The 13,808-nt window shown below is 35.3% G+C and overlaps 1 protein-coding gene across 4 annotated transcripts in view; it reads left to right on the forward strand.

Annotated features, from left to right (window-relative positions):
* LOC106879043 (low-density lipoprotein receptor-related protein 1B) overlaps positions 1-13,808 on the forward strand; it is a 208,271-nt gene that overhangs the window by 162,066 nt on the left and 32,397 nt on the right. For all 4 annotated transcript variants that reach the window (XM_014928457.2, XM_052975989.1, XM_052975991.1 and 1 more), the window contains 7 exons: positions 2,366-2,506; positions 3,653-3,775; positions 5,191-5,322; positions 7,534-7,622; positions 10,573-10,716; positions 12,250-12,452; positions 12,559-12,782. In XM_014928457.2, the coding sequence (XP_014783943.1) occupies positions 2,366-2,506; positions 3,653-3,775; positions 5,191-5,322; positions 7,534-7,622; positions 10,573-10,716; positions 12,250-12,452; positions 12,559-12,782 (1,056 nt within the window). The remainder of the gene's footprint in view (positions 1-2,365; positions 2,507-3,652; positions 3,776-5,190; positions 5,323-7,533; positions 7,623-10,572; positions 10,717-12,249; positions 12,453-12,558; positions 12,783-13,808) is intronic.

Below are 13,808 nucleotides of genomic sequence, written 5' to 3' on the forward strand. Positions count from 1 at the left end.
GCTGTAAGTTAGAATATTATCTTTTTACCTCATGTTTTGACTTGATTTATTTAGTTGCTTATGAAGTTAACCTCATCTGAGGGCTAGAACTGGACAGTGATGGGGGTTTGTCTAAATAAGGTTGTTATTAAATGGGCCAAATAACTGTTACGTGTAGGTAATTAATTAAATTGTGCAATAAATATTTTTAGTTTCTCAAAATGTGACACCACATGACCCAGTGGTCTCATGTACATAAAGTTGCAGGTTTAATTCCTGGACTGGAATTATAGTTTTGGTCAAAGCACTCTGTTTGGCATTGCCCAGATCACTCAGCTAAAAGCAACACATCTGCTGCAGAATAGTGCTATGTAGATTTTTCGTCTCTAAATCTTTCAAAAGTAATATATCAATGGTATTTTGATGGTTGCAGCACTCAAAGATGATGGGTTTTCTAACAGCTCATATAAGAAAGATAAGATGTCATCGTCATTATAAACTTGTGCCTGTGTGTATGTATGTGGTGAGTATGTGTGTGTGTGTGTATATATATATATATCTGTAAAAATATGTGATAATTATTCGGAAAGATGAAGGCAGGTGAAGGAACAACAAGCAGGTGTATTAGTCTAATGCTTGGGAAAAAAGGAAAAGTCTTTGACATTTTGGGCCTACACTCTTCAACAGAAAGGATAAAGAGGGAAAATAATGGAGAGAGAAAAACACACACACGTGTATTTTTTTTTTTTTATGCCTTTTAACCCTCCAACACGGAGTATAGGCCACTTATAATTGAATTCCATGTCGCATAATTTTTCACTTCTGTACTTATACTCTACCATGAATGTCCCCCTTTCTCTAGTTCCTATCGTGTTGATCTACGCCACAAGTTTTTAGGTCTACCCCTCTTTCTATATCCATCCGGATTCCACTGTAAAGCACTTTTCGCTGCATTTGGTGTGTCCTTTCTAATTGTGCTACCAATCCACTTCCACTTTTTCTTAAATATTTGCTCCCTAATCGAAACTTGATTCATTCTTTGCCCTAGCTCCATATTGCTTATGTGTTCGGGCCATCTAATTTTAAGTATACTATGCAAGCACCTGTTGATGAATGATTGTATTTGCTTATTTGACTTAACTGTTGTTCGCCATGTCTCAGCCCCATACAATAACACACATGTATATATATCATATATATATATAATATTGTAACATACATATATAATTAGGTGACAAGCTTTCACATGGAATCTGTTTACTAAATTCTATTCCCAAAACATTGGTCAACCTTATGCTGAGTTAAAAGATGCTCCCCAAAGTGTAACACTGGGATTACACCTGGAATGACACAGTGGTAAAGTAGTTTGTTTAGGCCACACAGCCATGTCTGCTCCTACCTAATCCAAAAACATTTTCATTAGCTAGAAACAGCAGTCAAATCTCCCCCAGCTCACACCCATTTTCTAAAATTAAAAAAAAATGATCACATTGGACAATATAGTTCTAAATACATTGTATCAAAAAGACAAAACAAACATTAGGATGGTCACATCTGGAATGATTTTGATCAGAGATCACCTTGATCGAGGCTGACCTAGAACTCTACAGCAGTCAATGCCATTACCACCACTACTAAACACTTAACAAAATCAAACTAATGAGGTAGTGACCCTCAGTATAGTTGCCCACTTTGCTAAAAATAGCAGTTGCTCCTGGGCCATATTCTATCATCTTAACACTTTACCTATCCAAAGCATTTTCATAAGTCTGTCCTAAATGTCCATGCTTGTTTTCAAACTTTTAATCATCCCTTCTTTCACATGTTTTGAGTAATATAAAGCTTCCCTTTCATAAGTCCCAAGTTACTCTGATGGTTTGAAAAATATTGGGAATGTGTATCATATGTGATACACAGGACAAGCAAAGAGATAATAGAAATAAAAGGAATGCAGTGGATAATGTAGTTCTAAATACATGAAAGTGAAAATTAAGAGAATATTAGACGTCATTGTAAGGTCTTTATTTATTAGCTGTGCTTGATGAGAGCTGATCTGGAGCTAAGCATCACTGTTTAACCTTTTAGCATCTAAACCAGCCATATCCAGCTGAAATATTCTACCCGATTTATGTTCAAACCAGCCAGATCCAGCCACTCACACCTACCCTACAATGTCATTCTAAAAATAAACAAGCACATCATTGAAATGTTTAAGCTATAAGAAAATGTATGATGAATTCAAAATAATGTAAATAAATATAAGTATGACATTTGACAATAATCTGAAAAATTAATTGCATTAAAAAATATATGGTCTGTGTTTTTAAAAAGATATTTTAAAATTATTTACTTTTCTTGTTTTGCTTCTCTCTCATTTCTTGTACAGGTAATAAAGTGACACCACATTACAACTGTAAGATTACAGACTTTAAATGTATCAAGAGTTCTGGCTGTATTCCTATGGCACACATCTGTAACAAAGTCAAAGACTGCCTTGATGGTTCCGATGAGCTTGAAAGTATTTGCTGTAGGTGTCTGGGATTTTTTTTTTTTTTTTGTTCCTTAATTCTTTGGTCTTGACTTGATGTAGCTAAGAGGTTGTTTGAAAAATTATTGTTTTAATTTAAATATTAGAAAGCATAACTGTGAGAGAAATATAACTATGTTAGTACATTCTTTCTATGTTTTTGTTGTGTGAAAAAAAGTGGTGGAGAGTCTTCCAACAGACTGTTTCACAGTTTGTTAATTGCTCTTCAGAGATATATGCCCTGTTTCCTTCCTTAATTATTCACTCATTTGTCTAATCCATGCTTAGCATGGATTAGACAAACTTATATTATTGAGGCAGTGCTTTTCCGTTTTGACAGCCAAATGCCCTTCCTGTTGCTAACCCTTACCTGTTTTTCAAGTAAAGCATCTCATATTCTTCACATCTTCAAAAGTACAGAGCCAACAGATCTGTTGACATGAAATCATTGCTGGTTTCACTGATTGTGCTTCATATTAAGCACTCAGGATGTAAACATTGGCACACCCACATAACAGGCCCCTTTCTCCTACATTCACTCACAAGTCATTGGTGGACCCAGGGCTGTACCTTAAACCCCATGCCTGTGAAGTGAACTTCTTAATCAAAGCAGTCATACATTCTACAATTTATTTTATTTCTTTTATTTTTTAATTTTTATTTGTTTCGGTTATTAAATTGTGGCCATTTCTGAGCCACCACCTTGGAGAATTATTTATTTTTATTTTAAACCTAGTACTTATTCTATCAGTCTCTTTTGCCAAACCATTAAGTTACAGGGATGTAAACAGACCAACAGTGGTTCGGGACAAATACGCATGCACGACAGGTTTCTTTCAGTTTCTGTCTACCAAATCTGCTCACAAGACTTTGGTCAGCTTGAGGATATATATAGTAGAAGACATTTGCCCAAGGTGCTATTTGGGAAGCACTTCCCTGAGAACTACATTAAAGCTATGCCCCACCACTTGCACATTAATTTCACGAGCAGGCTGTCCTGTTGATCATATTAACTGGGACACTTGTCAGCATAACCAATAGAGAGCCAAGATATCTTTATAAGAAATCAGTATTATGTCAGTTGTTTCTTTCTTTATTTTTATTGCTCTCTGTTTTGTATTTTTATTATTATTTTTCCTCCCTCAGCTACTGCAGAAAGTTGTTCCATATCCAATACCTGTGCCCAGATATGTGAGAAATACTCCGTTGGCTTCAAATGCAGTTGTAACCCTGGGACTAAACTTGCCAATGATGGTGTCTCTTGCATAGGTATGTGAAATAAATTCCGTTTTTTAAATACTGTCTTCATTTTAAAGCATTGCCTTTTTTTGTTGTCCATCCACCAACACCCCATTCTCCCACTGTTAACTGTAATTACTTGGCTGCCTTCACTTGTAAGCAAATATGACCCTTGTAGCTTGTATAATGCTTTTGATAATTGGTTAAATTACCTATTTAGCCACAAGTAAACCTTTCTTGGCCCTCTCACACTTGATCCAGAGCAACAGCAAAAGATGTGACAGCTGGAGAGAGAGAGACACACACACACAGACACACAGAAAGTAGGAAGCAGCAGCACTTGGCTGCTACACATTTTCAACTGAGCAGGCAGGAGAAATGTGAAATGATGTACCTTGCTCAAGAACACACTGTGCTGCTCAGTCCGGGAGCCGATTACCCTATCCCAATGGTTCTCAACCAGGGTCCCTATAAGATTTTGTTATCTGCAATAAATTGGTTATACTTCTACAATGCACAAAATATTTTAACAATTTTTTAATACAATTCCTAATAATATTTGATTATAAAAAATATGAATTTTTAAACATCAAATGGCTTTGAAGACCCATCTGAGTAAAATAGGAATCAAAGGAGGTCCACGGTTGAGAAACACTGCCCTTGAAAAACACTTGGCCGTTTGATAAGGGCAAATGAAAAACTGAAATGCTGAAAATCATTCTGCTGGATAATTCTTCCTCCTCCCTTGTAACTGTTGCATTTGTTGTTGCTATCAAGTTGAATTCCTCCCTCTCCACTATTATCTAATGAATTGAGGCCCTCCACCAACCTTAGTTGCTCCAAATTTAGACATCCTAATTGGCTCCAGTTTCTACCATCATATCACAAGTCAGGCTCTCCACAACCAAGTTTCCCCACACATTGATAATCCTTTTAGGGTCCCCACTGCTGCTATCATTTAATAACAGTGAGTCTCAAACTTATTTTGTCAAGGAACTCTTTATATGATTTTCAAGAACTAGAACTCACACCTGCATAATAGTCACACACATCCCAGCCACCTTAGTTTTAATAAGACATTAGATTTGGCAAAAGTTGTTTTAAGGAGAGAATTTATTCAGATTTTAAAAACAACAATGTATAATGATTTTTTATGTCATTTTATGGTATAAAATAAATCTTGATTAAAAGTCCCTTGTAGGACCCCAAAATATTTTCATGGAACCCACTTTGAGAAACACTGATCAGAAGTGCTCAGGAAATCTTCCAGTTATACTTGCCTGACATGGAAACATTATCTTCAGTGAGTTCCATTAAATGGATTAAAAGACACCAAATTGACATATGCCAACATGAAATCAGTGTCTTCAGTACCCTTATCACCCTCCACCTCCATCACCTATTTCCATTGACAGCTTCATTTTGACTTCTTATTTCAATTTCAGATGTAAATGAATGTCAACTGTATGGCTATTGTCCACAACTCTGCACCAACTTTTACGGTGGTTATAACTGTTCGTGTGAGAAAAACTTTGTTCCAACGTATGAAAACCACCGGTTTGAATGCAAAGCCAATGGTAAGAGTTTATTGCATGATCCTTTAACATTCAGATAACTCTGTCAAATGTAATTCTTATTTAATCTCTTTGTTTTCAGTTGATCATATATTATCTTATCGCCTCAATATTTCAATCATGTGATTGTTTATCTTTAGAGTGACATGATAGGGTAGGTGTGAGAACCAGATCTCACTTGTTTGAATATAGAACAGGTAGAATATTTGGGCCGGATATGGCCAGTTTGAATGCTGAAGGGTTAAGCTTTTTAATAACCAACCTGTCCAAGACTGCTCTGGATCTATGGATAAAGTAATCTAATTTAAAACCTTAACAAAGTTATTTTACCAAATTCTTCATTATTTTCAAAATGAATTGCAACAAAGACACTGTGTATTTCTTCAGAAATACAGTAACAAAATGCTGATAGTCTGTGTGATCTGTAACTCATCTGAGATCACTCCTGGTTCTATTACATAAAATTTCAAGTTAATTTATGTTCAAAACCCCAGCTTAATAATGACAAAGTAATCTTACTAAATTCTTCGTGATTTTCAAAATTAATTGAAACAAGGGCAGTGTGTTTTAATAGAAATATGGTAACAATAGGATTAACTCTTTTTATAACCGTATTTTTTGATGTGTTTGTTAATTAACTTTGAAAGTAATCTTGAAAGTAAAACATTTAATTATGCACTTTTACATTGTTTAAATCCCATGAAGTTTCCTTTTTATTGTTTGGGGCAAGGGTCAATAAAATAAGTACCCATTAAGTACAGAAGATAATTATAAGATTACGGTGTTTTTTTTTCTATTTTATCCATTCACCCTTAATGAAGAAATATTTTTTTAAGTCATAGCCAGTGCTGTTGATACATGAAAGGCATCCATGCCAGTGAAATGTTAACAGCACCCATGCCGGTGACACATGAACAGTATCCATTCTGGTGACACATTAAAGGCACCCATTCTGGTGACATGCAAAAGACACCCAGTACACTCTGTGGAGTGGTTAGCATTAGAAAGGAATTTCAGGCATAGAAACCAAGCCAAAACAGACTGCAGCTCTCTGGCTTACCAGTCCCAGTCAAACCATCTAACCCATGCCAGCATGGAAAATAGGCAGTAAATGATGATGATGATATATATTTACACCATACAGTTTGATCACCCTCCAGTCATCATTAGTCATCTTTTCCCTGTATATGTACAAAGTACCTGACAAGGTTTGACCTAGGAATTATAAGCATTTTTCTCAACCAAAGATAACAAGCACTCTTATCCTACTAGGTTACACCTTTTAACAGGAGGTTGAAAAAGAGAACACTCACAAGGGAGTATGACCTGGTGACATGTACCATGCTTTTGGTAAGTGTTTCAGGAGTGCTGGTCCCACATGAAAAGTACTGATGATGGAACCACATGAAAAGCACCCAGTACACTCTGTAAAATAGTTGGTGTTAGGAAGGGCATCCAGCTGTAGAAATCAAGCCAAAACAAACTATGAAACCTGGTGTGGCCCCTGACCTTACCAGTTCCTGTCAAGCCATTCAATACATGCCAGCATGGAAAATGGATGTAAAATGCTAATAATGATGTGTCTATATAGTTGTGAGTAGACATAGACACCTTCTCAACCCTCCCATCCTTGACTCAGCAGAACATTAAAAACGTGACAACTGGAGTGTGAGATGGAATGGGTTGCACCAGTACTCAGCTGGTATTCATTTTCAGTTGAGTATACTGGTACTGTGTGAAATGAAGTGTTTTACTCAAGGACACAGCACGCTGCCCAGGATAGGGATTGAACCTACAATTTTATGATTGTAGGCTGCATGCATTCACAAAGAAGAGGATAATAGACTGAATAAAATTATTTAAATGTATCATAAACTTTTAGTAACAGTCAGATATTATAGCAATCAGGAATAACACAATAAGTAGGTGATAATTAGAGATTAAACCAAATGAAATGTGGAAGACACTTGGACAAGACACCATGCAGTGACATTAAACCCAAAACCACATGTTTAGGAAGCATACCTCTTTACAATTCAGCTATGTCTGTGTCTGTTGCTTAATAACATTTTCTTCTAACACAATCTTACTTGGTAACAATTCAAAATAGCCTTCAAATATGAAAACAAAAATCCTCCAGGTGATCTTATCTGTAACAATGTAATGATTACCTTAATCTGATTTTTAATTTAATTCCTTCTCTTGTCCTTGTAGGCGAAGATGCTTTCTTATTGATAGCTGAAGAGAACACCCTTCATGTCAGTAGCCCATCGAGGGACATTGAGAAACTCAGAGTTTGGACAGTCAGTAACTGCTTTTAACTTTTATTTCTTTCCATTTTTTTTTAATGTATTCATTGTTCAGTTTTTCTTAAAAACATTTTGACCTTCTTGTTTCCAGCATTTTGGTGGCCATGTAATTAAGGGTATTCGGCTCATGATTGTAAGGCCAGGAGTTTGATAGGCCAAAGCACATAGTGTCCTTCAGCAAGACACTGTATTTAACATGGCTCCAGTTCACTCAGATGGCAAAAATGAGTTGTACTTGTAATTCAAAGGGCCATCCTTGTCACGTTCTATGTCATGCTGATTCTCTCTGAGAACCATGTATCTATGGAGTGCTCAGCCACTTGTACATTAATTTCACAAGCAAACTGTTCCATTGATTTGAGCAACTAGAAACCTTATCATCATAACTGACAAAGAATTTGTCTCTTTGAAGTTCCTGTCAGTAAGATTGATGAATTCTTTAGAGCAGCATTTGCCAACAAAGATTCCTCAAGATGTTGTTGGAGGTTCTGTAAAATAATAGAAAGAAATAGATACAGTGTATGTAATTGAAACAGCATTAAATTAGAAGTCTTCAGTGTACTGTACTTAAGGTATATACACCATTAAAAGGCATGATGCTTGACATTTGTCTGAGAGAAAATCTCTTCAAAGACATGTTGTGTTACAAACCCTATATATATATGTGTGTGTGCATACACACACACATAAATATTGGAGCAAGGCAAACATCATTTCAACAGTGACCCCTAAGAACACCAGATGCATTTTGGTCTTTTCAGGCCTTGTTATTCATGTATACCTGTTTGTCACATGTCTGAATGAAGTTTGTTTCCTCTGATCTACAAGGAACAGATAAATAATTATACATTCACTGATGTTGCAAAAAGTTTGCTGGACTTTATAAACTTGGTGAATGCAATTAAAACAAAATTAAATTAAAATAACCATCTGCAAAAAATTTCAAGAAATGAACAAGGAAAGCAAAAGGAAAGTCCCTTCAGCTAAATGGGTGGAGTATTTGAAAGATGGGGAGGGGTGGTTTTCTACTGGGTATTGCAGAGTTAAAGTTTGATAGAAAGGCAAGCACAGATGCCTTGCTATAGTGAAGATACATGGCTACCCTGTATTATATAAAGGTAGGTGGGAATACACAATGGATTTCTGTGAAATTTCTAACTACTAGTTGCAGCTAAGTTATGAGTCAATTATTGTTCACGTTTGTGCTTTTTTATTTTTTATTCAGGAGAGAAAGGCAGTACTAAGGACCTCTTACAGAGCCTTCAATGCTAGTAAGAAGGGAGGATAGGTGCAGGCTGTGTGGTAAGAAGCTTGCTTCCCAACAACATGGTTGCGGGTTTAGTCCCCACTGCATGACACTTTGGGCAAGTGTCTTCTACTATAGCCTTGGGCCGACTAAATCCTTGTGAGTGGATTTGGTAGACAAATTGAAAGAAGCCTATTGTGTGTGTGTGTCTTTGTGTCTGTATTTGTCCCCTACCACTGCTTGACAACCAGTGTTGGTGTTTACATTCCTGTAACTTAGCAGTTCAGCAGTTCTGTAAAGGCCCACTTTTGCTTTTTATTCCATTTATCCATGCATATCATATATATTGTATGATATCTTATATATGAAAATATCCTCATATATCCTTCCTCTCTCATTTTCATCACTGACAATGTTTATGCAAGTAAAATTTAAACAGATCCCAACACAAATAACTCTCTAAAACTAGTCCCCCCCCCCCAATCTTTTTTGTATCCTGGACCAGGTGATATGCATGTACAAAACTCAATAAAGTGCATTATATGTAATTTAGTTATTCCATATATATCTATCTGTTGGTGCACCATGATATCTCCATCCCCACTGCCTTCTCACTAGTATTCGAGGCTCTGTAAAAGGTCCTTAATACTGCTCAAAGAACAAATGTGAACAGTAATTGACTCATAATGTACCTGCAACTAATAAAGCAGTTGTTGTTGTTTGTATTTTACACCTGTTTTTCAATGCTGGCATGGGTTAGATGTGTGCATATTCTTCAGACATTGCTTCACAACTGGAAAAGACTTCCTGGCTCTAACTTTTACCTGTTTTACAATTAATGGATGTTTTTTTTTAATTATTTTTATTACATCTTTCAAAGCACTGAGCTAGTGACTGGTTTGTTGACAAGGAATGTGAAAACAAATATCACTGTTTAAGTCAGCATATAATGTAAATATATGCACACATATATATTATCAGTCTGTACGTTAGGTATAAAAGCACACTCAGTATAAGAAATAAAGTAGGCATATTTTTTTATATTCACGTGATCACGTGACCGACCAGATTATCAGATGTTGTTCCACATCGTTGGTCACAATGTGCTTTGCATCATTTTAGTTGTCAATGCCACCCAACTGGCTAGGCAAGCAGGCCAACATTCTTCCCAAAAGGAAAGAATCATGTGGTTTCAAGTTCAGTCTATGGTATGACACCTACTGTAAGCCTTTAACCAACCAATGTCTTGTAGGTGAATTTGATAGATGGAAACTGCATGGAAGCCCATTATATATATATATTTATTATGTGTGTGTACATATAAATTTGTGTGTATTTGTTTGTCTCTCCCTCCCCCACTGCTTGACAACCAGACTTATAAATAGATATTAGGGTTTATTTGTTTGACTAAACTCTTCAAGAAAGTACCCCAGCATGGCCACAGTTCAATGACTGAAACTAATAAAAAGAAAGATACACATGCATACCTAGACACAAATAAACTTCATAAATCACATTATAATTTGTCAAATAAATACCCAAATAAATAAACCAACATTTTCTGTCAAATGGATGAACGTCATGGCTTGTTTCATTTTCTGTTTCTGTTTTTCCCTTCAAAAACTTTGACAAATTCCATTCAATCGAATATTTACACTGAAACTATTCTGCTTATTCTTATATTTGTTTATTTTCCAGCACAAAAAAGGAGAGAAAATTTCCAGTATTCAACTCGACATCGATGCAAATGTCGTTTTCATGTTGCTGAATGGCCAGATTACGAAAATGAGTCTTCCTGTTGTTAACATCCAGAAAAGAGATACTCACCAGTTAAACGCACATGTGAGTTTGCTGCTCAATAAATGTCTAACGATATCAATTAACTCCTAAACTCATATTTGACATCATAAAGCACCAGTCAGAGACAGCAAAGAGTGAAGCCAACAGACTCTATGGCATGACTAAGTCCTTTAGCATTTAGACTACTTTGTCGAATGTGATGTTTATTTATTCACATTGTTTTGAGTTAACCCTTTAGCATTTACAGTATTTTGTCAAATGAAATTGTTTTTTTATTCACATTATTTTGAATTAATCATGATGATATTGTAGGATTTGTGTGAGAGGCCAGATCTGGCCAGTTTGAACATAAAACAGATGGAATACTTTGGCTGGATATGGCCGGTTTAAATGCTAAAAGGATAATCTTGCCCAAGAAAAGGCTATCAAATAGTTGTTTGTTACTTTATTAATTTTTTTACATGTAGACTTATTTTGTCAGTAGATGTTGAAATAACAATAATTTGCAATTATCATCATTGTTTAAACATCCATGTTCTAAGCTGGCTTAGGTTGGATGGTTTGACAAAATCTGATAGGTCCGGGACTGCTTTGTGCTCTAGTGTCTTGTTCTGATGCCCTTCCTAACACCAACAACTTTCAAGCAGGTACCAACTGCGTTTTTGTGCTACCAGAACTAGTGAGGTCACCATACAGCTTGCAAGACTATGAACTAGAAGGGCTTTATACTAGGAAATGAAAGGTTGAAGTACAAGAGAAGAGGTCACATTTTCAATAAAAGCAGGAATATATATTGGTATTGTATTATATCACTATGTTGCAGTAATATATCAAATCGCATCCTGAAAATTTCCACTTTCGCTATCAAAATACTGTTCCTCATTGGACAAAAATTCAAAATCCTCTATATATTCATCCAAATACAACTCAGTGTTATTTTCTTTTTTTTTTCCTTCTTTCTTTTATATTTTGCAAGTTTTTAGTATAAATCCTTCTAAGTTGTAACTGTTGCTTGTTGAAGCCATATCAGTAGCTACAAAAACAAAATGGATTTCCATTTCAAATGTTAAAAAGAAAAGAAAATGTTTTTAGCATTTATAATCTTATTTAGACTGAAATTGCTTTATCTCGCATTTGAAAGAGTTTGATGATGATGTTTATTATCTAGTTTGTGAAATGACATCATTGTGTAAGCCTCATAGACTGGATCTAGCTGGTTTGAACATAGAACAGAATATTTGGAAATAATTGGTTTAAATCCTAAAGGATTAAACTACATATCTAGAAATTGGTACTTTTTATGTCAAAAAGAGTCTATTTATATGCTCTATAAAATTAGTGTGTTATAGAGGGCACTAGCAATACAGACAAAACATTAAATATCTAACGGTGGCAAAAATAATGAAATATCTTAGTCTTTCACCCTTTATTACACATTCCTCTCATCATTCATGCTTCTCACTCTGTGAAGAGACCAGTGAACAGACACACCTCATACTCTCACAGTGAGAGGGCGCTTTAATGTATGTCTCATTCTTTCTCTTATTCGCTCTCTCTTTCTCTCTCACATACTAGGATGTTAAACCTGTTACCTTGAAATTCTACAGACCAGTTGAACCAGTTGATCTTGCCATAGACTGGGTTGATAAACACATCTACTGGACTGACCATGCTGTTCGAGGGATCCGCATGGCTGATTATAATGGTACCTACATGCATACCTTTACCAGAAGCAGATACTTGAGTCCTTATGCCATTGCTGTTGATCCAATACACAAGTAAGTCACCCATTTCTGATTTTTTTTTTTTCTAATGGTTAATTATTTATTTATTTTAGATTAACTTGATGGACGGCTTTCTATTTTTCTTTCTTCTTGCTTTTAGGAAAATATTTTGGACTAACCATGACCATTTTCCTCAGATTGAAAGTTGTGACTTGGATGGACATAATCGTAAAGTTTTGGTTTACAAGAATATTAAGCGGCCTTCAGGTCTGGCTTTAGACATTCCCAACCGCCGACTCTACTGGGCTGACATAGCAACTAAGACAATTGGAACCGTGGACATTGATGGTAATGATCAACAGCAAGTTGCTAAATTCATTCAAGGTAAAATGACCGTTTTTTTTTTTTGTGGGTGGGGGTGTATTATCCTGTCTTTATTTTATGTTATTAAATTGGTGTTTGGGACAGAAATGAACTTAGTTTTAGAAATGATTAAATAAGATTACTTTAAAATGAGAGGTTTTTGCACCCCAGAATTACAGGTGGTTGTCTCAAGTGGATTGGTATCAAAAAAGTTAAATTAAATAAAATAATTGAGTGTTATCAGGTAAGTTATAATGAGTTTATCAAATAAAGGCTTTCTTTGGAGAATGCTATTGCATTTAAGGTTGCATTGAGTAAGTAGGGTTTGGCTCAATGTTATCCTAAACCCTTTAAATTTCTTTCTGGTCAAGATGTATTATGACTCACTTCTTTCATATTACATTTTGTAAACAATTTAGTCATCATTATTTTAACAGATTTCCAGTGAATCTCCAACTGGTTCACTGCATTTAAAATGATTAAAAATAACACAGTAACATTGGTACCAATCCAGTAGAACAATTACCATCAGGTATTTTTGTTCAAAAGTACCAGTTGTATCAGTTTTGTCATCATCACTGCTAGCTCTCTGCCATCATCACTGCCATATGCCAGCTCCCTGGACCTCCCTCTGTGGTCATCATGTCTTCGCAATCTCAGAAGGTCTCCAAATGCCATGTGCATTATCCCTTCCAAACCCAACAAGAAAAAAAAAAGTTGCAGTCTTGTACATTTACTTAGTGATTCATTCATCTTTATTATGACAAGTAGAGTGAAGAATATATTTCGCTAATGAGATCAGAACAAGTTTGAAACATTTACAGTTAGTAATATCAGTGTTTGCCAGGAAATTAGAGACATTTAACAGCTTATCAAATATTTTGGATTTAATTTTTACTTCATGTTATTTTTAATTAATTTTTGTTTTGTTTTTATTAATGCTCCAAGAGAAATATAACTTTTGTTGCTGACAGTTATGCAAGGACTTACTCTTCCTCGTACCATATACAAACATATATATGTATATATATCTATATATATATATAT

Source organism: Octopus bimaculoides, chromosome 23 (genome assembly GCF_001194135.2).
Source record: "Octopus bimaculoides isolate UCB-OBI-ISO-001 chromosome 23, ASM119413v2, whole genome shotgun sequence".
NCBI classification, from domain to species: Eukaryota; Metazoa; Mollusca; class Cephalopoda; order Octopoda; family Octopodidae; genus Octopus; species Octopus bimaculoides.